Source organism: Penicillium waksmanii (genome assembly GCF_028829765.1).
Source record: "Penicillium waksmanii strain IBT 27052 chromosome Unknown utg000008l:1.0-5622682.0:1.0-5626561.0, whole genome shotgun sequence".
NCBI lineage: Eukaryota > Fungi > Ascomycota > Eurotiomycetes > Eurotiales > Aspergillaceae > Penicillium > Penicillium waksmanii.
In genome coordinates this window covers 3,591,936-3,615,699 of record NW_026643254.1, presented here as the reverse complement: position 1 = coordinate 3,615,699, position 23,764 = coordinate 3,591,936, and the positions used below count along the sequence as shown (strand labels likewise).

Below are 23,764 nucleotides of genomic sequence, written 5' to 3'. Positions count from 1 at the left end.
GTGATAGTTGTGTAATTAGGATATTAGGCGTATGAAGAAATAAAGAATGGAGTATTAAGATAGTAAAGGGAAAGGGGCGAAGGGGGCCAAAGACATGGAAACAATAAATAGAAGTAAGCTAAAGATGCGGAGAGAAAAAAAAAGGTCGATGCGAAAAAATCGGGCCCGGGACTGATGCCAAGTTTGCCTCCGAAAGGGAAGGCCAGACATCCGGCGATAAGGGTCCGGAGATGAGAGCGACCGTGTGTATTGGAGGCCTAACCGGTATTGATTGGAGCGAATCAGCATGGCGAGATCAGAAATCAATACGCGAGATGGTACCAAGGCTGTTGATGGTAGGAAAAATCGGGCATCGCCTAGTGGTCGTGCTTTTACGGGATTAGGTTTAGTGTTGAAAACGGGAGTCCAGATGGAAGGAGAATTAGGAGAATTATGTACAGCATGTGGTGCATCGGAGTATATTTCAGGGGTATGATTGGATGGGGGAATTATACAGGACATGGTAATGCAGTGTCATGCATGGTAATGTACTCCGTAGGGTAATATGAAATGGAAAAGTGGAAGAACAAAAAAAGTGGACCGGGAAGCCGCGATCCGCCATCCGACCTGCGTGACCCACGCGGCGGAGTCTGGGCACGACGTTCCCGGGTCGGCCCCCCTAGCATCCGACTCCTGATTCCCTGACTCAGGCATGTTTCGTCCGTTCTCCCCAGTTTCGTCCGCTTTCACAGCTGGTCCGTGGACTGTAGTCAGAATGACTTAGTTCGACTCATTATCAATCACAGGGGTATGGTGTATTCTGCACAACCCCATGCAGGTCAGATTCCGCCATCTTGGTGCCTAAAGCCATGCCTTTAGCCATGCCGGTTGTATCCTTACTCTTAATTAGAATTATCTACAGAGTACAAGTATGTACAGAGTAGGTATTGTTAGTATTACTAGTAGTCTATCTACCCCATCCTGGTCCGTACGTATTCGCGCTTTTCTCCCTGTCTACTTTGGCCCAGCCACCGCAGGATTCATTATCAGATCCCTCTAGCCGCTTTCGACTAGCTCTGCGAACTGCCCAGGTGGATGCCAGCACAGACATACGTGCGCATACTACAATGTGCATACCTGATGATGCAAATTTAAACTTCATACTCATCACTGGATGGAAGCCATTCTGAGCTACGACATATCAACATACGGTGTACAATGTTGATCTCCTGCACCGCTTGTACATCAAAATTCGGGTCACTTCATACAGGGTATCCCCAGCAATCAAATTCTATCATGACGAAACCTCCGTCCCCCCTTCTCTAACTTCCTCTGCTTCGCCGTCTCCCTCTTCCTCCTCTTCCTCCTCAATTGGCTCCACTAAAAGATTGCCACCCCGCCCGATCTTCTCTCGGATCGTCCCGCCCTCCTGAACTGCATAAACTGCTCGGGGCATGGGGGACACTAATCGAAATCCGTACTCATGTGTGAATCCTTCGGGCTTCCTTACATTAGTGGGTCTTGACTCATCCTGTAACACCTCGTAGCATTCCACTACAGCATAGAGCTCTTCAATATCGGCCTCAGGCGCAAATCGGCGCATAATTCGCTCCCCAGAGGGTAGTCGCACGCTCACGCGCACCGCTTCCTTCACATCGGTCCCAGGCTCGGTGCCAAGAGACTGTGCGCGCCATTGCTTCCACTGTCCTAAATCGCGCTGCTTCTTCTCTTCAGCCGCCTGTCGGTCAGCCGCCTCCTGCTCTTCACGCTCTCGTGCAGCCTCGGCCTCCCGACGCTGACGCGCCCGCTCGCGGTCAATTGCCAGTGATCGTTCGTAGGCAGAGTCCTGCTCTTCACGCAAGCTGCGAGACGCCTGCTGTTCAGCCCGGGTAGCGCGAATCCGCTCGAGCGGCTCCTGATTCGTGGAGGTGATAGCACGGAGTTTAGTCGTGAACTCCGATGGTGAAGTGGTTCCCGCGATGCGGCCGACCACGGACATCGCCGTCGACGACACATTGGGAGTGTGGACGACGACCGCGGCAAAGGGGAACTTGGTGCATTTCAGCGAATTGGCCACTTGATATGCCTCGGAGTCCTGGACACTCCCGCCCCACACCAGAAGGTTGTTTTGCGGGTCGTTGATGAACTCCACGACCTCGGGTGCTAGCAGCGTATCGCGTACCCAGCCGCTCGTGTCATCGTGTTCTGGTGCAAGAAGCACGATCAGAAGATACTTCAAGTCCCGGTGGGACTTCTCTAAGGCCATGTTGTATCCATTTTCCAGGAATGGGATCGAGTGCGATCCGTACTCCTCGTCGAATTCACGGATGAACCGGGCGGCGGTATCTTTGGGGCCCAAGGGTCGACGGCCGGTGGTATTTCTTCGTGCCGCCTGTAAGGCTGGATTGGCGGTGGTGTTGAATAGGCGTGGGAGGAAAGGGAATAATGTGCCAAATAGACGGAACGAATTGTACAGGAGGCGGTACACGAGGTTGAAGGGAGTAAACAGTAGAGCAAGGATGAATGGCGGGCGGAAAGCGGGTTGGCTTTCGGGTTGGGTATTGACACGGGGAGCTGGGTCTGCTGCTGATCGGGCAGCTGGCGCGAGTTGCTCGGTGAGGTCATCCGTCATTAAGTTCTGGGCTCGACGGTCTGGCCTTGGAGGGGGCGACTGGAGTGCCTCACGAGCCTCTTCGACAGGGTCGGGGCCTTCGCCATCAAAGAATTTGGCGATCGCGATCTATATAGTTCGGGGAGGAGATGGTCAGTGACAAGCTTCCACGTTGACGGCTTCCGGGTAGAGCTGGGGGCGGAGAGGATTCTCGAACCTGTACATTCCATTGTGATCGCCGGAGTAAGGCAATAGCCTCGGCAGGCTCTTGACCTGTCACAGATGAGTATGTTTCTAAAGCCGACCTCTCGGTAGAGGAGAGCCGGTCAAGGTCGAGGTCGAGCTCTTCGGACATGGTGGCTGATAGGTGGCAGCCATGTGTCAAGGCCGAGATGGCTTTGGGTAGAATATACACCGCCCGCCATACCGCCCAGTGCGGAGGTAGTATGAATGCGGAGAAGTAGAGCGTGAACACGATGCTGCAGGAATTCACCAAACAAATGGGAATGTTTGTGGTCAGACTGTAAACTAGTACATTCCATCTGGTATTCTAAGTATTCTGACTGATTTCAGTAATTACTCCCTAGGAGCCTGAGGCACTAGTAGAAGATATTTGTACTATGTACTAGTCCTGGGGAGAGGGGGTGATTGCATCATCAGGTACTCCCAGGTGGTCCAGGCAATCCAGGGCAGATAAGCATCAAAATCGATTAAATCACTAGGAGGGCATAGTAGTAGTTGGGTTATCAAATTGTACTAGTATCACATTGGACAGGCCAGTGTTGGAATCGCCACTGCCCATAATGGGAATAGTAGGTACACCGACCGTGGAAGATATATGTCGATATAACCCTACTGTGCTAGTATTATTCCCGGTCCATGGGTTATCCTCTGCCATCCTCTCATCCTGTCATCATTCACACTCTCATTTCTCTAGGTTTATCTCTTTATCTCTATATACCTGCATATCTCTCTCTTTCACCTTTCACCATATCGTACCTATCTCTTCTCCCTGCTCATCTCACATCCACCTCACTTCACCTCAACTCACCTCAAGCTGATTCGATCGCCCGCTGACCGCCTGGTCTGTGCACCTCCCCCTTCGCTCAAGGCCCCGCGTCAACTTGGTCCTTCCTGGTCATCGGCTTTATCGCTTCCGATCTCGTCTTTGGAGGGCGGATCCGTATTGGGCCTCCTATTCTTAACGATCTGGTGCATCGCCTGCTCTCTTTCAAGTTCTCCGCGACCCTTCTCGTCTCCCTCCTCCCGCAATTGACCCGCTCACGACGATCCCCCAAACACGCGCCGGCCACGGAGACGCATCAGATATCAGGGAATGCGACTCCCTTCCAGTCGACCTATTCACCTCATTTCAGTCCCCGTTTCAATGGAGATCCAGCTGCGCTGATTCCTTATCGTTCCTCGGTCCTCCCAACAGTCCCTGATGGCATCCTCTGGCAAACCTCCTTTGGATGACACCCGTCGCACGACGGGATCGCCCAAGATGAAGACCCGAGGTGAGTAGAGATGAATGACGGTCTCTCCAAGGTAGCTAGCACTCGGTAGATCCCGATGGAAATGTTGAGATGGATCTGCCGGACTAGCATGCCGACCGTAGGATGGATTGTGCTTACTCGACTTCGACCACAGAGAATGCGAAGGACACCCTATGCCGCAATGTCACCATTTATGGCCGTTGTCGATATGAAGACAAAGGTGAGTGGATGCCCCCTTCCCCCCCCACGATATTCGCGGGTTGATGTTGACTGAAGTTTGTCTTCCCTATCTAGGCTGCGCTTTCAACCATGACCCCCAGAAAGTAAACTCGGCGTACCAATCAGATAGGTATGTTGAATCGATCTTCTCGTTCTTGCGCAACTGGATGTCGGTATACTAATCCACCTCCTTTAGCAATAAGAAACGCTTCAATGTCGACTCACCTAGCTTCACCCCATCCCTCTTGTCCGGCAATGGCGTATCAGCCCCCAAGAAATCGAATCCCATCTCTCCCAAAGCTGCAAATGCCGCTCCCTTCCAACCAAGAACCGCCTCACGTATGGCGTCCCCCGTGCCGGCCCCAAAGACCCCGCTGACTGGAAAAGGCTCGAATACGAGTACCCCGCGACAAGAAGTCGGGACCCCGGACTGGTCCATGGCTGAGGTGCAGGAATTTGTTCCGCAGGGCTTTGAAGGTGCTCACATGGTAAGTCTCAAGTCTAGATTGCTCCTTCCCAGCTGTTCGTGGTTCGTGGTTGCTTTCTGCGGATCAAAACTCCCGGGCTCTTTACACTTCAAGCTCCCTGGTGCCCCCTTGGTAACCTTCAATCATCTCAACAATTACAACGGCGGTCCTTAAAAGGCTGCCGGAGGTCACACGATGGCGATGCTATCTTACCATAATCGCTCTACTCGAAGCCTCAGTGCACTTGCCGATGATTTTGATCCGCTGGAGCGAAACCTCGATTCCTGCAGTTCAAGACGTTGCTCTGATCTAACCCCCATCTCTTTGCAGTCATCCATCCAAGGTAATGGAAATGGTGCCATAACTCCTTCAGGTGCCTTTGATCCATTTGTCACAGCTTCCGGTGCGTTGTCTGCTGGTGCGGTGGGCCCTGTCTCTACCAACCCATATTCGCACGACGCGGCGGCTACACTTGGTGGGGCTACTTTCTTTACCAACCAGACTGGTTTCCAGCAGCCGGTATGTTGAGCATACAGAAGCTCTCTACCTTCTCGTATTACTTGACATCTGACATGATTTATAGGTCCAATATCATCTCTACGCTCCGATCGGCCCCCACAGCCAGAGTACGCTTGGCTATCAACGGAATGTCCACGACCTATTTCTCCCCAATGACTTCCGAGAAGAATTGCAAAAGAAAGCTGCAGCTACCTTGCAGACTCTACCTAGTAAGTTGACTTTCCAAAAACACAACAAACCGGACCAAGCTGACCTTTCTAGACACTCAGTTACCTGCACAGGTCGACTATTTCCACTCTTTGGTTCCCTTGGATTTGAGCCATCAGAAGAATGCCGCCACTTTCGGCTATCCAAGCTGGGTGTACAAGGCACAGTCAAGCAAAGACGGAAATTTCTATGCTTTGCGCAGACTGGAAGGTAAGGGACCCTTGAAACCAACCGCATTTTTGACGACTGCTGATCAATCAAGGGTTTCGCTTAACCAACGAGAAGGCCATCCGATCCGTCCAAGCCTGGAAACGAGTGTGCAGTGGAAGCGTTGTCACCGTCCATGATGCGTTTACCAGCCGAAGCTTCCAGGATAGCTCACTGATCTTCGTCACTGATTACCATCCGTTATCTAAGACCCTAGCCGAGCAACATCTGGGCGCTGGAAACCGTTTCCAGAACCGCCACAACCCACATATTACCGAGCAGATTCTGTGGGGATACATGACTCAAATCGCAAATGCATTGAAAGCGATCCACTCCAACGGTATCGCTGCAAGGGTTCTTGAGCCGAGTAAAGTTCTACTTACCGGCAAGAACCGTATCCGTTTGAATGCTTGTGCAATCCTGGACGTGGTTCAATTTGATACTCAGAGGACCGTGGCCGACCTACAGCGACAGGACTTGGTTAACTTTGGCCAAATGATGGTTACTCTGGGTGCTAACTCGCCCAATGTCATGCACAACCCTGCCAAGGCAATGGAACATTTCACCCGCGCATATAGCCCGCAAATGAAGAACTCCGTTTTCTGGCTGCTGAACTCTCTGCAGATCGACCAGGAGCGGAACATCGACCTGTTCATCACCGGAATTTCGTCCCAGCTGATGTCGACATTTGACTCGGCCCTCCATCTTGATGACCAGCTCACGACTGATCTCGGCCGCGAGCTTGAAAATGGACGGCTCGTGCGTTTGATGACAAAATTGAACCTCGTCAATGAGCGACCTGAATATGAACATGACAGACAGTGGTCGGAAAGTGGGGAGCGTTATTTCTTGAAGATTTTCCGTGACTACGTCTTCCATCAAGTGGACGCGCAAGGCGATCCTGTGGTTGACCTTGGACATGTGTTGACTTGTTTGAACAAGCTGGATGCAGGGTCCGATGAAAAGGTCACTTTGGTCAGTCGCGATGAACAAAGCTGTTTCATCGTGAGTTATAAAGAGGTCAAGAAGGCTCTGGAGTCCTCATTCCAGGCATTGATGAAGCCCGCGAGAAGAATGCACTGAGCGATAGTTTGCCTTCTTTCAGCCTGCTTCGGACATGCAATTATGATTATTACGGTTCTTTTGGTTGGTATCGACGTTACCACATCCGTCCCTTCTGTGAACAGCTCGAGTCTGAACGGATTAGAGGGAATGGCCCCTTTTGATTGATCAACATGGTACTTTGGAAGCTTGCACATGATCTCGCTCCATCGGGTTTTGCTTGAAAACGATGGCAGCCGACCGCGCAGCCAGCATATTTTATGGAAATACAGACAGATAAAGAATGAAGAAACATCAATCTCATCCTGGTGCAAACTGATAAATGATAGACTGATAGAACCCCCCCACCCAGAACGGACCACCTGGCAACGGATTTTCTGGTCACTACTTGCTCATTTATCACAGTTCCTCTCGTGGCATTCCCTTGCACTCGTCGAGACTTTCCTGCAACATCGACATCGCAATCACTCCCTCATTACCTTTCCCTTTGATTTTCCGAGACGGCATCAGCACCTGATCCACAATATGCACGACACCATCTCGCGCCAAAACATCATGAACGATGACCCGGCCAACCCCGTTCACCCTCATGATAAGCGAGTATCCAGGCCAGGCAACATCAATCCTCAAGTTCTGCTTCTTCAGAAGCGTCGGCAGCTTAACATGTACCGCGGAATCCTGCTCCCCAGATCTAAACTCATGAACATGTCCATGCTGATCATACAGCACGTCCGAGTACAAGGTGCGGTTCGGAACAAGGTGGTACTCCAGCAAGGCCTGCAAGCATTTTTCGCCATCAGAAGAGAAGAGATACTCATTTGCGCGTTGTCCCAAACGGTCAAAGGCTGCGTTTGTCGGGGCGAATGTTGTGCCGCCGGCTCTTGTCTCGTCGGTTAGCTGGTGGATCAGACCGGTCTTTTCAAGGCCGAGAGTGAAAGCGCTGAAGTGTCTCGGCAGGAGTTTGATGATTGTGCTAGTATTTGGAGGTGGAATGAGTGGTTTGTTAATTTGATGAAGAATGCCGTTGCTTCCAACCTGGTGCATTGTCAGTGATTTACTCATTTCTAACACACTTTTTAGGGTTAGTACTTACTATATTGCCCGCTATAATCTCACTGACCCCATTGAGTAACACTCGATGTTCGTCTTTATTCACCACCAGTCGCTGCGGCATATCCTTGCCCAAGTCTGACTGAGTCAGCAGCGTGGGCAGCGTTTGCTGATACCTCGCATCATGGTGATTAAGTTGCCGTGGCAAGATGTGATATTGCAGGAATTCCTTCGTGTATGAAGGCTCATGTTCATGCTGCAGGAACCAGTCCAAAGCCCTGTTCGTCGGGGCCAAGAGAGTATAGTTGCTTCCGCTGCTGTTCAGTAGGGTGACCAGGTCGTCGTGGCCCTTGATAAGCTCTGCAAGCTGCGAGGTTTTCTTGCTCTCATTGATCAACTCCCAGATCGTGTGATTCTCTGTGCAGAATCTCGGTGAAAGATTGAATAGGTGATATTGACCACCTCGTCCATGACACCCTCTGTCGTCTGGCCATCTTCCATATCCTGGTCTGCCACGACCACGGCCGTATCCTGGATCATTGCCGTATCCAGGGCCTTTCCCACTCCCCACCCCTCCTCCTCCGGGATATCCTCCACCTCCAGAGCCTCCTCCTCCACCACCAGGGCTTCCTCCACCACCACCCCCAGGATTTTCGCCACCAGGGTTACTACCACCACCTCCGCCAGGCCAACCACCACCGCATCCTCTACCTGGCCTTCCGCCGCGAGGACCACCACCAGGACCATCACCGTAGCCAGGACCACGGCCAGTATCCCCACATCCATTTCCCGGGTCATCACCGTATCCTGGTCTGTCCCCATAACCGGGACCCTCGCCAAAGCCAGGTCCATCGCCAAAGCCAGGTCCATCGCCAAAGCCAGGTCCATCGCCATAGCCAGGTCCTTCGCCATACCCTGGACCACATTCATGTTTGCCGTGATGGGGGTGATGAGGATGATGGGGATGGTGAGGCCGGCGTCGACGTCGACCGAGATAACCTTCACGATCACGATCAAAATCGCCGTAATACTCATTTTCACCACTGGGAGCTTCGAAACCTCCATCCAAGCTGACATCAAGCCCCAGGACGCTCAAGGCAAGCTCCGCGGCCGATTGCTGACCGCTTTGCGATAATTCAGCCATCTTTGACCACCAGGAATCAACTTGTGTTTCCTCATCTCGACTGGATTGATCGACGTGAAGTAATCCAGAAAGTTCGGCTAGAACTTCTTGTTCAGGAATAATCAGGGCAGCACACAACGATGCTGCGACAGGTAAAAGGATAAGCCGCATGATGACTTATCGTTTTGAAATAACCATTGGGAGTAACCAAGATTTCTTTTTTTCAAAAAGAGCAGGCCGAGACCACGAGAAATAGAATGGCGGCCACGAGATTCTATAGAGTCTGGACATGAGTTCCACTTTCCCCATGTTTCAAACAAGGTTGCACTAAATCCTGTCCAACGGTCGCATAAGCTAATAAATCACCCTAAATGGCTAACGCGTAGACCCTGAGGATGTATTTCGGACCATGCTGGCGCTTGTGTATAGTTGCACGGAGCACGACCTTTGATATACGAGAGGCAATCACGATACGTGCTCCAATCAATGTCAGTTGGGGGAACTTATATTCCGAGTAGAGTGAAGGAATTGGGGGACACGGAATTGGAGGGAATCATCGGATCAGTCTTGTGATGTGCATACTTTGCGTGGCTCATATGCCGTACTGTATGATGATACGAATTGGAAATATCGAAGCTCTAACTACTTCAATATTCCCATTTTCCCTTTTGAGATAATCTCAGCTTGTATTGCACCTAGTGTGTACTAACTAGTATAGTGGCGTTGCAAAGGTTTGAAACCTCCTATTGCCCACAATTATCGACCGCCTTCTAATGGCAGACTAGTAGCTACCTGAGAGGGAATAGATTGGCCAATCTATTCCCACTCAGGTAGCTACTTGTTTCCCTTGGGAAAGCAGAGATCAGGGCGGTCGACAAGGGGGGTTCAACCTTTTGCAACACCACTGTATGCAAGCTGTTTGTAAGAGAGAAATCAAGTATTCATGTCATTCATGTTCATGTCCATTTCCTGGCTAGTTAATCCAATACATTTCCAAAATCCGATCCACCCAATAGTTATAGTTAAGTCTCTTTTCTTTGTTCGTGGATATTTAACTTTTCCCCGTTGAAGATATTTACATTTAGTCCAGATCGGGAATTGGCAGACCATTAACGATCTTGACCTTCCGGCCGAGCTTATCCAGCGCCACCTTGGAATTCTGCGCGCGCAATTCACTCGTCTCCGCGTCGGAAACAAGAACAAAGTCGTAGGTCAAGAGGGCCTGACCCTCGGGAACACCGTATTTCTCCGCAATCTCAGAGCCAACCTTGCCAATGTCAACGGTTAGAGAATCCTTCACGCCGAATACAGCGTCAGAGGTCTCATAAGGGTCATTGCGGAGATAAAGAGCACTATATTACTTGTTAGTCAAATTTCCCGAGTATAATGAAAGAAGACTCGGAGATCGAGAGAACATACGTAATCAAATGGTCGTAACCCTCCTTCTCAAACATGAAATGCATATGCGAAGGGCGATACGGATGGCGATGCAACTTCTTCAACAACCTCCCAACAGGCCCATCATGCGGAATAGGATAAGGCACGGGCGTAATAGCTTTAAACCAGAACAGACCATCCTTACCCGAGCGCATGACGCACCTCCCATCCGGCTCCTCACGCCCGGCATACTGCACATCATAGTGCCCCGACGAATCCGTCTCCCAAATATCAATCTTGACGCCCTCAATAGGTCGGCCCTCCGTATCGCGCAGCGTACAGACAACCAGTAGCGGCTCACCCTTCGGATCGTGCGACATGGAGTCGCCGGAGGGCATTTCCTCCGCATCATGCGTGTGGAAGGGTCCTAGCACGGTACCCTCAGTTGAACCGGGGGGGTTTGGGGTGGTCGATGCTGTCGACGAGGAGGGAGAGGCCCAGCACGTCGGACAGCAGGATGAATTCTTGCCGGACGTCGGTGCAGATCTGGCCTACCTCTGTCAGGAAGCGGAGGCCGGTCATCCATTCGTCGCTGCTGAGTCGGGTTTCGCGGGCGAAGTCGTGCAGGTGTGTGACCAGGCGTTCTAGGACGTATTTCATGCGCGCGTCTTCGCAGAGCGAGTTGATTGTGATTACATTCTCGGTGATGTTGTCTGCTGTTAGGTCTTTCATTGGTGGGATCTTGACGAGGGAGGGGTCCATGGTTGCGGTTGTGGTTGTGGTTGCGATTGAGATGGCGGATGGTGTGGGGGAGGTGTACTGTTCAGATGAGAGCAGATCAGATCAGAAATGTGAAGATGGGCTCCCGGAAGAGCTGTCTGGTCTTTTTTAATATTCCCAGCAGCTCCGGGATTTGCGTATGCCCGGCATTGCCGATGGGTGGTGGGTGGTGGGGTGAGTCCAAGTTGGAGCTCCAAATTTAAGGCGGGACCCCGCAGTTCCCCCCGCCCACTCAGCGCAGCGGAATTACTACGTTGCCGTTGCTAGTAACTATAGTACGAGTATACGACTACTCCCTATATTGACACTTGCACTCGGGAATCTCCCATTCCTCATAGTCGCACTGCCTATAGCTGATAGTATTTGATCTGATATACTACCCGTACACTACAATGGATGAGAATATAACCGCTTTCCCCCGCGACCCACACGGAATGAATTCCTTACATTGGTCAGCATCTTATAAGCATTGGCACGGTGGGGTACGGTTGATGTATATCCGATGGGATTTCAAGGTTATATCCGAGCCAATTGCGGAGTAATTCGTAAACTGGGGTATGAAGTGGAATGGAAGCGCCAAGTTCATTTGCAAAGAAAGACCTCAAATCATGGATATAATATGTACGCTCAAACAAGACCCTCCAACCGACCCTTTCGCCAATCGCTCGCAGCTATACAGCTAATAAGAAAACGAGAAAAAAGAAAGAAAAAAAGCCCTCCAATATGTACACTTCAAGAGAGTCGATGGAGTCAATGCAGTCCGCCCATTCTAGGTCTGCAACATCCATCGCTCCCGCTCCCGCTCCCGTTCACGATCGCGGTCGCGGTCTCGGCTTCGATCTGCATCGCGATCATGACGGATGAAGCTCGAATTCTCCGCCGGGCGCTCGGCAGTCCGTTCAACACGCTCACTAACCGGCTCACCTCCTCGTTCCGTCCCCGCACCACGCTCTTTCTCCTGAACTGCGGCTGCAACCCGAGCATGATGATCAACCGTGTCAAGGATAGCCTGCATCAGTCGTTGATTGGCATCTGGGTCTTCATCATCGGCATGTCGGGAGTTGCTAGATTGCTGCTGTGTACGGCCACTGTTCTCGGTCTCGCTAACAGCTCTGCGAGGGGATTTATCGGAGGGGGGTAATCCCATTGATGCCCCCGAGCCGGGTCTAATATGAGGAGCACCTGGCGCAGACTCTCGGCGGTTATGAGAATAGCTCTGACTAGTGGGGGACTCGGTGTGGCGCTCGTGTTCACGCTCGGCAGAGACCGGGTATTTCGGGGGAGATGTCAGGCCGTGAGGAGGCATGGACGACAAACGACCTTCCTCGATTTCTTCATGGGGCTCGCGAGGTTCGCGGGGCGTGGTTAAAGTCCAGTTGGCGGCTCGTATTTCGCCATCTTGAACATCTCTCCACGAACACTTGGCATGTTTCTTGGTACAGCCCACGCAGGCAGTCAAATTCTTCAAGCAGTCCATGTGAAGCCGGCGACATCGGTCACAGGGTGGCGAGACTCGCTCTCCACGCTGCAGCTCCTCCATACGAGCTACCATTTCCAGTTTGTATGGACCTCCGTCGTCTTTCTCTTGAGGTGTTGTTTTGGGTGGCGGAAGCAACGAAGATGGAGTGCTTGGAATGGCCACCGGAGTAGTGGAAGCATTATTGAATAAACTGTAATCGGCCGGATCTGATGATTGTGCTTGCGGTCGAGGCGTCTGAGAATTGACTGGAGTGGAGGCATCGTCGAAGCCGCGAGCCTGTCGGTCTGCCGTCGTGAAGAATTTCTTCATCAGTTCAGTTCGTGTGGTAGGCGATGCGCCTTTGATCGAAGTGCCATTGATGATCGTCACGTTGTCGGTTGTTCCATGGGAAAAGATAAACTGGGAAGGGGAAGGGTTGTCCTCAGCCGGTTCAGCTTCGTGACGGGTCGTATTGACGGCTACGAAGCCGGACGGCGAGACGTGAGCTTTACCATTAGCTGAGTTGTGGCCGTTGGAGTCGCGCCAAGTCTCGGTGGGCACGCGGGGTTGGGATTGGGGTTGGGATTGGGGTTGGGATTGGGGTTGCGACTGCGACTGCGAATGCGATTGCAGCGAGGCATCGTTTTTGCGACGGCTCATGATGGCAGTGCGGCGGTTCTTCAAGCGGTAGCTAAGCTGACGGGCTCGAGCCGACACTGTGCTTCAGTTAGAATCCCTGCATAAATTGAGATCTGCAGATGGGCTTTCATACCTTGATCAGCGGCTTGAATGATAGACTGCAAGTTCTTCTCCAGAATCTCCAGCGCACCCAGCTCCTTCTCTTCATCCTCGATGATCGGCTGTGGGGGGATCATCTTCTGGGGCATACCAGAGGCAACCAACACATAGTCCTCCTCGCTGATCTCCACACGACACTGCTTTGTATGGAATTGGCAGACACGCACGCCATTACGGTTTTCCAGGAGAAATTGTTCCGGCTTGTTCTTGGCGAACTCGACGACATCTAACCAAGTCACTGTAGGGCTATCTTTACCACCAGGCGACTTGCTGACGCGCGGAGGACCATCGAACAAGCGCTCAAAACGCTTGATCAGGATCGGGCCCAGCGGGCATGCGCCGAGATTGCCCGCGATGCTCTCGTGCCGGTGCAAGACGCCGTCATACTCGCCGAGTAGGTGGACAATGGCGGGCATATTATCATCGACGGAGACGAGCGGGAGGTTATCGGGATATTGGCGCGCAAGATAATTGATCTGCAAGTGGTTCGCCTGAGTCTTTTGGATCTTGGATTGTTGCGACTGGTCGGCGGTCGGAGACCGCGGTCGTTTTTTAGACGACTCGGACGGGGGTTGGGGCTCCATTATGGGAGTTTGGGGGGTCGAGGGAGTAGAGGGAGACTTGTGCGTGTGGTGTGGTATGGTGTGGTATGTGGGCTTTGGAACCGAATGGCCGAGAGTAGCAAATGCGCGGGACGGCAAAGACCGCTAGAAAGGCGAAAGAGGGCGACGGGCCATAAAGATTGGGATGACAGATGTTAGGAGAGGAGAGGGAGTGGAAAACGTGATTAGGTTGGGGGCAAAAGCGAGGCAGAGGCAGAGGTGACCGAGGTGGGCACAGGCACAGGGTAGGGCGGAAGACACTGGGACTGGCGGAACTCCGCTACTCCGCTGGGAGGGATCAACTACCTTGGGTACTGACTAGGCTACTCTTTTTTCGGTTCTCTTTTTCTCCCATTATCCCAAGGCTAACGTAAAACTAAGATTGGAATAGGTATGACGCGTCCCTATCTACCAACCGGCTGAATTAGCTCAGAAACAAGCCTCACCAGTGGGGATTGGACATGACCCTTTTTTGGCGGGTGCCTGAAGTACTTCGGTACGGACGATGTATGAGTATTGTACTCCGTACAGTATACAGGAGTACTCCCGCTCTCCGCCGGGCGGACCTCTTCCCTCCACTCTCCCACCTCTCCCACTCCACTTCCACCGTTCCACTCTGCTGCTTCTCACCGCCCAAAAATCCCTCATACGCGTCCCCCTTCAATCTGCCGTGCGCCTGAGAGTCTAGGGTTACTGCTTGCATTTGTGAATTGCCTATCTCTCGTCATCCCCACCCATCTGGGTTTAACCTACTGTCTCCTCTTCCCCCCCCTTTTTTCCCGCTTATTCAGATTCCCCCAAATGTCCGAGCGAGGTTCATTCCGAGGTGGCCGCGGCGGTGGCCGTGGTGGTCGACCCCAGCAGAAACGTGGCGGTGGTGGCGGTGCCCAAGAAAAGCCCAAGAAGGAAAACATCCTCGACCTGGGCAAGTATATGGACAAGGAGGTTCAGGTCAAGTTCAATGGCGGCCGTGAGGGTGAGTAATTCAATCTTTGTTTTTGTGTTTTTATTATCTGGTTTTGTTTTTCTCTATACATTTATTCTATCTTGAATTCATCTAAACTGTTTATATCACATATACTAACTGCGCCCCACAGTCACCGGAACCCTTAAGGGCTACGACCAGCTGATGAACCTTGTCCTCGATGATGTCAAGGAATCCATGCGCGGTATTTCTTCCCTCTCTTAACCTCTCATTTTGTCCACTGCTAACTCTCCCTAGATGATGAGGGTAACCAGACTACCCGCTCGCTGGGTCTCATTGTTGCCCGTGGCACTCTCATCGTTTTGATCTCCCCCGCCGATGGAAGCGAGGAGATCCCCAACCCGTTCGTGCAGCCTGAAGAGTAATCCTCTCTCTCCTCTTTCAGCTGTTTCAGCCCGGGTTTTCTGTCCTTCTCTCCTCTGGAATGTCTCGCGGGTGGTCTGCTTGCCATAGAGAAAGAAGTGCGAATCGCCCCGGAGGAGTTTTCGGCCCGCCCCCAAAGGGCCACAGCCAGTTCTGATAAACCCGGTTTTCTATTTTTCGACACTGACCGGCGATACTCCTGCTCCTTGGGGGCTACGAAGGGAATGAATGCTATGCGATGCCTCTGTTTTTGCTCTCTTTTTCTTTTCATATTATTTTCTCTCCCAGCCTGACACATTGCGTCAGGCGGCAGATGGGTTTATTCTGCCACCCCCCCCCCAATAGGATGATCATTGTTTCTCATAAGAACAAAAAACAACCCATGCTAAAGTGATAGACAAGATCTGCAGTTCCCAATTATGTGATGGAAATGCCGCTACAAGATCAGAGGGCAAATATACTCAATAAAAAATGCAGAACAAGAACCAAAAAAGGGCCCAAGTGCATATCGTGAATTTGTAGAGAGGTATCATAGAAGATCCAACGCCGCCACGCGAATACGAAAAAAAAAAAACAAAAACAAAAGCCTGTACAGAAGCCACCCCTTAATCTCGCACGATCGCCTGGTCGATTTCCCCAGAGGCGAGCGGACCCACTACTTCACCAAAGTCACCATCATCACCGGCGGTTGCATCATCAGGCTGTGCTTGGGGTCCGCGGTCCTTGATACGCCGCAGTCCATCACCATCTTCGATCCACGCCCCGGCCTTCTCCATACTATCCGTATATTCGACGCCAGTCCGCAGATTGAGTCCGGCACTGAGTGCGCGCTCAATGCGAACCTCTCGGGTCTCGGAGACGAGCATGCGGAAGACGTGGACGAAGAAGCCGCCCAGGATGTCCACGCTCCAGTCCTCGGGAACGAGCTCAAGGACTTCGCGAACGTCGAACCAGCCGGCGAAGCGGGCGAGGAGATCGCTCGTCCGTTCGATGCGGTCTGTCAGGTCTTGGATTTGAAGGAACTCATCAAGGAGGTGACGGAATAAGGTCGATTGTTGGGCATGGTCTGCAAGTTCGGGCTGGGCGCCGCTAGACGATGTGGAGCTGCGAGGACCGCCGAAAAGACAGTATCGGACTGCAGAGTCGTAGTCGCCTAGCCCGTGGGTGAGGAGCCGCAGGGCCGCGCGATGGTGGCCCTGCAAGCCATCCAGAATGATGCTTTCTGAGACAAGCTCATTTTGGAAGGGCTCGATGCGTTCCAGGACGGCGGGAATTGAGTAAGTGATTCCGGATGGAAGGGCAGTAGATGAAAACTGTGTGCCCGAGGTGCCGCTGAGTATTTGCAGCAGGCGCAGTCGGGACTGCCACCACGACTCTTTGGGGGTGTTCGCCGTGATGAAGTTCAGATAGGTGGGCTTAGGAGGGCGCAGTGCTCGATACGTAGAGTAGGAGTCAGAGAGAGATGCTCGCGCAGTAGGGTCGGACTTCAGGACTGAGAGCACCTCGTCGAGATAATAAGAGATGAGGTCATTGGCGTATTGGGTTTGCTGTTGTTCTGGGTCAGTTGAATACCGTGATAGAAGCGTTCGCGGGGCAACTCACATGTTTGGTAAAGACGAGATACTCCAGATAGAATTGAACGGCGTTGGGAGCCCGTTCCTTTAGTAGCGCAATCACGTCGGTTGGTTCGAGCTGCACCCGACTGGAGTTGTCTGCAAAGACCTGAATGCCCAGACTGGGGTTCCGCCCTGCAAGCCAGGATCCATACTCCTCCACCAGCTGTACGTCTTTGATTTTCACCAAGTATTTCCGCATCTGCTTCTCACTGCTAGCAGCAGTGAGTTCGCCGCCAGCGTCTTTTTCGCCATCGATGATTCTGCGCCATGTCTTAAGAACATTGCGCGATTTCTTCTGGCTCTGGTATAAACGACTCAGTATATAAAGTCGCTGGTATTGCTCTAGAAGCGCCACTGCACGATCAAAGTTGCCCTTCCAGCCGTCGACCATTTTGTTTAGTTCCGAACGGATTCGGGATGATGCTCGTTGATCTATATCAAAGTGTGCATCTTGCTCGAGAAGCAGGTGCAAGAGAGCAGCATCTGTGCTATCGAGAACGTAAGTCTCGTCTGTGATACTACCATAGCCTCTCTTCTGTTGCCACGAGAACAGAAACCGCTTGACCATATTAAAAACGGAACTGTGCACGGCTGCGGGCCCAAGTGATTGGTCGCTGGTATTTGCAACCTGCTCCAAATATTGTTCTGTGACTGTTGCGAGGCCAGAGTGGATCCAAATACCCTGTGGGCCTTGAAGAACTTCACACCTAAGAAGTGGAATAAACAGCAACGCTAGACGCGGGTCCAGGTTGCCAGCCAAAATTGCGTGTTCGGTGTTCTGTATCACTGCATCTCCGCGGTGATCAGGGTGCATGGAAAGAAGATCCCCGTATAGCATCAAGCTGGCTTTCTGTTTAACATACCCGAGACCAATGAACTCGGACTCATTTTTGGGCTCTGCGTCTTTTATAGAGAATATTAAATCAGTAACAGCACCTCTTTGCAAGAGCGTGTGCCCACTAGCATCGGTTTGCTGCGCCTCCTGCAGAATATCCTCAAGTTGAATGACCAAAGGGTTCTTAATGAGTCGCCAGATTTGAGAACCAGACCATAAAATCAGACTGCTTTGAAGCTTTCCAAGCCGATGGGCGAATTTTGCTTCATCTTCGTTTCGTTGGGTTTCCCAGTCCCGGGTTGCCCCGGTTTCCCCCTTTTTAGAAGCATCCGAATCTGTCATTTCTTGTGATTCAAAAAGCTCTTTCTCCCTTTGTAGCTGTTCAATTGAGGCCTGTGTTCTGGAGTCCGCCATGGACACATGTGGTGGAAGTGCAGGGTTCTTAAATCGGCTCATGCGTAGGAGCTTCCCGACTTCATCTAGCTCTAAGCGGCTGGCACTGAGAGTGTGTTGAAATCCAACAGGAGATGATTCGGTCTCTGTAGACGAAGGAATCTCCATCCATCTCTTTTGCCGTTCAAGCTCCACGGGATCATCGTCCCAGCGCTGGATTTCTAACTGAGTACGGTTCCCTCCGTCATCCTTGATATCGATGAGAGCAAGCACAAATTCTTCTCTGGCATCTTCGCTTGGCTGAAGAGCCTGATCATCCTCGCCAGCATCGATGACAACGGACTTCGGATACCGGTGGAAGTTGATGGTACCTCGCACAACTTCGCCATCCATGTCAACAAATATGCCCACCCCCGGCTCGGATTCTTCGGTTCCGGTCACCAGAAGGAACTCAGAAGGGGTCGGCGACACTACATGAGGCTGAAGTTGTTTTGAGACAGGCTGTTTTGGTAGAGGCGGCAGTGGCTTCACACTATCCGGGGATGTTGATTGGTGATCGCTCCCAGAGTTTTCTGGGTCGGTCTGCTTGGGGCCTTCCTCCTGACGTTCCTCGGAGCTCGACCGTCGCGGTGTCCCTGTAGATGTGAATGGGTCTGGTGTTCCGGAAGGCGATCTCTCGTGACGGGGGGGTCTGTGCATGTGGTTGCAGCATTCCCACAAACGTATTCAAACTGCTGCTCCTTCCATGCGATTGTGAGTCTGCGGGAGGTGAGTTGGGGTAGGATGAGGAAGGGGATCGTTTCAAAGGAGTTGGTGTCTGCTGAATCTCCTCCACCCGCCCAGATTCAAATACTTCATTTGAAGAAGAGATTGGAAAGAGAGGGATCTTCTGCTGGTACTCTACCTCGAGAAGGGAATATGAGTGGAGATCAGCGGCGCAGGCAATTGTACCTCTGCGCGCAGCTACCAGACAACCAGGGAATTTGATGCTCTTGATGCGCCGTGCCTCATCCCCGATCTGAACCAGCATGATCCGATCTTGTACCGCAATCACAACCACGGGATTATCCTCTGAATCTTCATCTCTGTTTAGGTCTAGCCCACCGATCCAGCTGCAATGATGGACCTTGGTGTTCCCGAACGCCGGGCTGAGCTCGGGCAACATGTAGAATGTAACCGATCCATTGCAGAGAACACAGGCTTTGTTGACCGAAGAGAGTATAAGGATTTGTCTGACACCTTGTTGATCTGGGTCGGAGGGGGTAGTTTGGAATGGTATAGGCAACCTCGAAGCCAAAATGAATGTAGGTTCGTTGGAATCGTCGGAAGCTGGTGGAAGGCTAACGAAATGCAATATTTCTGCCGCGGAGGTTCCGATGTACAAGTTCTCATCTGCAGTTATCAAATTAGCCAACAGATTCTTGCGATGAGAGCGGAATAGACTCGCGGCCATAGCTTACCCCAATACTCGACGCAAGTGATGTAAACGTCGGAGCTGCCCTCAGTCGTCAGAGGCACATTATCGAAGAGAGACCGTAAGACATAAGGCTGAGTCCCCGAGGGACCGACCCTACGCCTCTTGCGAGGACCAAGTCCATCATCAGAAGCCATGATGGCTAGCTAGGCTTGGAGTTCTCCCCGCAAGTGCTAATGGAGGCTGGGCCCATGATAGCTGAAGGCGGTCAGCCCGATGGGGGCCAAAGCTTCAGGGGCAGCCTCGGAACAAACAAAAACGGGCTGTCAGAACACCTGGCCTGAAAGGCAACAAAGATAACAATAATCTGCAGTACATCAACTGATATTTGATGGTGATTCAATTTGAATTTCTACTTGTAAGACTGTGATTATTTAGTTAAATTGGTTTTATATTCTATTTGGTTTCTGCTTTAAATACTCTGCTTGATCTCGAGCCTCATACTCACGGAAGAATACTCGGCCCGCACGCCGCGTGTCCAGATCGGCCTCCGCCTGGAAAGGAACATCCTCTAGTTGCGATCAGGTGTGGGGTGAACCGCGCTGACTTGTGAGTTGACGGACTATGGACTCCTTCGCCATCACAGAGGGTCTTGCAGCCCAGGACCAAACCCAGCCGGAACCAGTCAACAGCAAACTGTCCGAGGAGACAAACAAGTTCCAACGCGCTATTGCAGCATGGCGAGGTAAAGCCACCCTCTGACCCCCGAATACGCTCTGCAACTTCCTTAATAAGGCCACACCACTGACTGGCCATATTTAGGAATTGACTTGGCCAGTACGATTGCGAAACTTGATTCCACCGCCTCAGATATCGTCGAGCACCAGCGAGATGCTCTCGTACAGAGAAAGGACCTGGCTCAGAAGACCAAGGACTTTAAGAAACTGGACGATGAAGCCAAAATCGCAGAGCACAAAGCACTATTGAAAGCCTATCAATCATTTATCGATCTCCTGACCAACCAGGGCAAAACGTCTTCCTCCTCGTTCCTCCAACTATACTCATCCTTATCGGAGGCCCCGGATCCGTACCCACTCCTCGAAGCCTCCGTTGATTCCCTGGTCTTGTCGGAAGACACCGTGCCCAAGCTGACCTCGGAGCGCGATCAATTGCAATCTTCGGTTGAACGTCTCACGAGGCAGCAGGAGGAGACCGAGAAACGTCTCCAGGAAGAGCGAACCGCCAGAAAGAAGCTCGAACAGAACCAAGAGGCAAGAGCTAAGGAGATTGAATCATCCTGGGAAGCTGTCTTAGTAGAAAAGACAAACAATTGGGCCGCAAAGGAGAAAAGCTTGGAAGAGAAGGTGGACAACCAAGAGCGATTGATCAAGGAGCTCAAAGCAAGCTACGAAGTTTCTCAACGTCTGGGTGGCAATGAGGAAAGTGAGGAGGCTCGAAGCGGTGCTACTGCCGCGGAGCTAGAACTCGTTTCTTCTGATCTGGAGAAAACAAGCTTGCGTCTAGCCGATGTGGAGGCTCGGAATGAGCAATTGCGACTCGAGCTAGCCCAGTCTGTATCACACTCGAATGCCGGCCAAACGACTTTGCAAGACGATCCCGAATACCAGCGCCTGCAGTCAGAGAATTCTTCTTTACTTCGCAAATTGGATGCTGCACGCTATGATAAGGATTCGACACGGCACTCGTGGGAGGCCAAGGTTCTCCAAGCTGAGAGAAATGCCACAAAGTCTACTACCGAGAGAGATGAGCTGCGCTCACGCCTCGAGAGGGTTTCAGACTACGATGATATTCGTCGCGAGCTGGAGATGATCAAATCAATAGAGTTTACGACCGGCGAGGATGAGGAGACTGGTGACGTGCCGGTGGAGGGCGTTGAAAGCACCAACGGTAACGCAGCGAAATCAAAAGAGAAGAATTCGTTGGAGCAGCTCTTGCTTGCTCGTAACAAGAAGTTGACTGATGACCTGGCTGTACTACGTGTGTCGAGTCGTGACTTGCAAGGCCAACTGGAGTCCCTCCGCGGCGAGCTTTCGACCACGAAAGCAGAATTGGAGAAGTCCCGGGGTCTATCTAGTACACTGGAGAACGATCTTCTTCAGGTGCAGCAGGAGGCAGCCAACACCTTCCCTTCTGGCGCAATGTCCGTTGCCGGTACCTATGCTTCCAGATACCCGCACTCCTCTAGACGTGGTGCTACTTCTCCCACTTCATCTATTATATCCGGGTTTGATCAGAGCGCGGCGTCCGCGAACACCATGGATGCTATTCGTGCAGGTGAGGCTGTGGGAGGTGGTTCGGGTCTTTTGCCCATGATTCAGGCGCAACGTGACCGATTCAAGAAGAAGAATTCTGAGCTTGAAGAAGAGCTGTCCAAGACATATTCCACTGTGAAATCTCTTCGGCAGGAGATTGCATCACTTCAAAAGGACAATCTCGGCCTTTACGAAAAGACTCGTTATGTCTCGACATACAGCCGCGGTCAGGGGGCAGCTACCTCTGCGTCATCATATGCAAATGCACCCAGTTCGACATCCGTGTATACCTCTTCCGACACACCGTCGGGACTATCACTAGATAGGTATCAATCTGCCTATGAGGCACGGATCTCCCCCTTCGCTGCATTCCGCGGCCGCGAGTCAACGCGTGCATACAAGCGTATGAATCTTCCCGAAAGAATAGTGTTCTCACTCACCCGCATAATATTGGCCAACCGAACCAGTCGAAATTTGTTCGCGGGCTATTGCTTTGCTCTTCACTTTCTGCTTTTCGTGGTGCTCTACAAAATGAGCACTACCGAGATTGAAAAGCATAGCGCCATGAGCACCCTCGGCGGTGCCGCAGCAGCAGCATACAGCAACAGTGGGGGTGGAACCGGCTCTGGAAGCAGTGGTCAGCTGCATGGTGACGATTGGCAGCAAGAGGGTTTCACCTAAGCAGGCAAGATACCCCTCAAGGGGGTCTCAGTGACTGCTTTGGTTATAATTGATGTTGAGGATCCTACCTTCCTTGGGGTCCGAGTGACACACCCCGCCCATGTTTGATCTTGAATAGCGAGCGCTCCGGAGTTATCAATTTTGAATTTGTTTCTTTTTTCCTCCTGTGTTTCTACAATGGCTGATCATCAACCTTCGGCGTTTCTTTTGGGAATGAGCGAGCCCCCTCGGCAGTGATAGGCCCACTTACTAGCTCTGCATGTTCTATTTCGGGGGTTTCTTTTGTGGGCTAGTGTGAATATTCAATTAGGGTCTCAAGAATAACTATCATCCTTGCACGCATGAGATATCTGAAGACATGGGTTCTGTACTCGGTAAGCTTCTGCAATGAGGTAACCCCCACCGGGCATATACCTATTTGTAGGTAGTAGTCCCGAACGGCTAGATGCTATCAACCTCCAGGGCTTCGAAGCTATTCATGAGAGCCCTGGAGATAACTGGAATCGCACTAGAGCTCCACAGGATTAGACATGGTATTAGTACCTGACATCATAACCATTGGAAAGAGGGAGAAGTATAGACAGCCCTGGAGGATGCTGCCGTTTCTGCACAACACCATCTAGATGATTGGACCACCCTGGCGGGTAGTAATATGAAGAAATCTTGGAATACTCAATGTCTATGAGTAGATCCACACAATGAATGATCCATTCTGGCGGTAATATGGAACTGAAAATGGTTTCCTGCTTTCTTGATGCCAATGGATAACTCCGCGGATTCATATCTTGGTCGGTTAAAGAAGCCGTGATGGGTCGAGTGGCCAAGAGTGGGTCATATTAAAATCGACGAAGATAGGTATCATGGTAGCCTTAATAAGAGAGGTTAGACAGGGAAGATGGCGTTCAACTACTACGCGCCCACACTGTAACGTGAACCAGATGGGGAAGAGGGGGTCAAGCCACAAAGTGCGGAGGGGGCTGCCACTTCACAACCAGCCCCCCTCCCCCACAATGACTACCCGCCTCTCTGATACTAACTTGAACAGCTGTGCAAGATGGCTGCCCAAATAAAGAACACGCTAGGATCGAAATCTGCGACGAATACTGCTCCAGCCCCCTCCAATTATATGTCTATTGAAGGCCAAGCCGGGTCTCTCCAACCGCCTTCGGTCGGACAAGGAGATACCCTGAAATGGACTCTGCACGCTAACCTGCTAGGGCAATCACAATGCACATCTAACCGCCCATC

General features: G+C 51.7%; 9 protein-coding genes across 9 annotated transcripts; 3 read left to right on the top strand and 6 right to left on the bottom strand.

Annotated features, from left to right (window-relative positions):
* Positions 1-1,273: 1,273 nt before the first annotated feature.
* Positions 1,274-2,945, bottom strand: N7481_009689 (clathrin-mediated endocytosis regulator UBX3; the record flags this gene model as incomplete). Its single annotated transcript, XM_057268908.1, has 2 exons — positions 1,274-2,719; positions 2,808-2,945. The coding sequence occupies 2 exons, from the start codon at positions 2,943-2,945 to the stop codon at positions 1,274-1,276; spliced, it is 1,584 nt and encodes a 527-aa protein (XP_057119585.1).
* A 1,089-nt stretch (positions 2,946-4,034) lies between these two features.
* On the top strand, positions 4,035-6,788 carry N7481_009688 (PAN-complex poly(A)-binding subunit PAN3; the record flags this gene model as incomplete). Its single annotated transcript, XM_057268907.1, has 8 exons — positions 4,035-4,107; positions 4,241-4,306; positions 4,381-4,435; positions 4,502-4,793; positions 5,103-5,291; positions 5,356-5,500; positions 5,553-5,708; positions 5,761-6,788. The coding sequence occupies 8 exons, from the start codon at positions 4,035-4,037 to the stop codon at positions 6,786-6,788; spliced, it is 2,004 nt and encodes a 667-aa protein (XP_057119584.1).
* Positions 6,789-7,166: 378 nt separating this feature from the next.
* Positions 7,167-9,111, bottom strand: N7481_009687 (fasciclin domain-containing protein; the record flags this gene model as incomplete). Its single annotated transcript, XM_057268906.1, has 2 exons — positions 7,167-7,802; positions 7,861-9,111. 2 exons carry the CDS (start codon positions 9,109-9,111, stop codon positions 7,167-7,169), a joined length of 1,887 nt encoding a protein of 628 aa, XP_057119583.1.
* Positions 9,112-10,021: 910 nt separating this feature from the next.
* N7481_009686 (uncharacterized protein) lies at positions 10,022-10,715 on the bottom strand (the record flags this gene model as incomplete). Its single annotated transcript, XM_057268905.1, has 2 exons — positions 10,022-10,292; positions 10,360-10,715. 2 exons carry the CDS (start codon positions 10,713-10,715, stop codon positions 10,022-10,024), a joined length of 627 nt encoding a protein of 208 aa, XP_057119582.1.
* Positions 10,716-10,758: 43 nt separating this feature from the next.
* Positions 10,759-11,079, bottom strand: N7481_009685 (catechol dioxygenase; the record flags this gene model as incomplete). The annotated part of the gene is made up of 1 exon (XM_057268904.1): positions 10,759-11,079. The coding sequence occupies one exon, from the start codon at positions 11,077-11,079 to the stop codon at positions 10,759-10,761; it is 321 nt and encodes a 106-aa protein (XP_057119581.1).
* A 787-nt stretch (positions 11,080-11,866) lies between these two features.
* Positions 11,867-13,938, bottom strand: N7481_009684 (Zn(II)2Cys6 transcription factor domain-containing protein; the record flags this gene model as incomplete). Its single annotated transcript, XM_057268903.1, has 2 exons — positions 11,867-13,272; positions 13,329-13,938. 2 exons carry the CDS (start codon positions 13,936-13,938, stop codon positions 11,867-11,869), a joined length of 2,016 nt encoding a protein of 671 aa, XP_057119580.1.
* Positions 13,939-14,757: 819 nt separating this feature from the next.
* N7481_009683 (U6 snRNA-associated Sm-like protein LSm7) lies at positions 14,758-15,306 on the top strand (the record flags this gene model as incomplete). The annotated part of the gene is made up of 3 exons (XM_057268902.1): positions 14,758-14,932; positions 15,054-15,125; positions 15,179-15,306. The coding sequence occupies 3 exons, from the start codon at positions 14,758-14,760 to the stop codon at positions 15,304-15,306; spliced, it is 375 nt and encodes a 124-aa protein (XP_057119579.1).
* Positions 15,307-15,909: 603 nt separating this feature from the next.
* N7481_009682 (uncharacterized protein) lies at positions 15,910-19,759 on the bottom strand (the record flags this gene model as incomplete). The annotated part of the gene is made up of 4 exons (XM_057268901.1): positions 15,910-16,851; positions 16,907-18,839; positions 18,871-19,540; positions 19,609-19,759. 4 exons carry the CDS (start codon positions 19,757-19,759, stop codon positions 15,910-15,912), a joined length of 3,696 nt encoding a protein of 1,231 aa, XP_057119578.1.
* A 427-nt stretch (positions 19,760-20,186) lies between these two features.
* N7481_009681 (CCAAT displacement transcription factor COY1) lies at positions 20,187-22,516 on the top strand (the record flags this gene model as incomplete). Its single annotated transcript, XM_057268900.1, has 2 exons — positions 20,187-20,307; positions 20,385-22,516. The coding sequence occupies 2 exons, from the start codon at positions 20,187-20,189 to the stop codon at positions 22,514-22,516; spliced, it is 2,253 nt and encodes a 750-aa protein (XP_057119577.1).
* Positions 22,517-23,764: the final 1,248 nt, after the last annotated feature.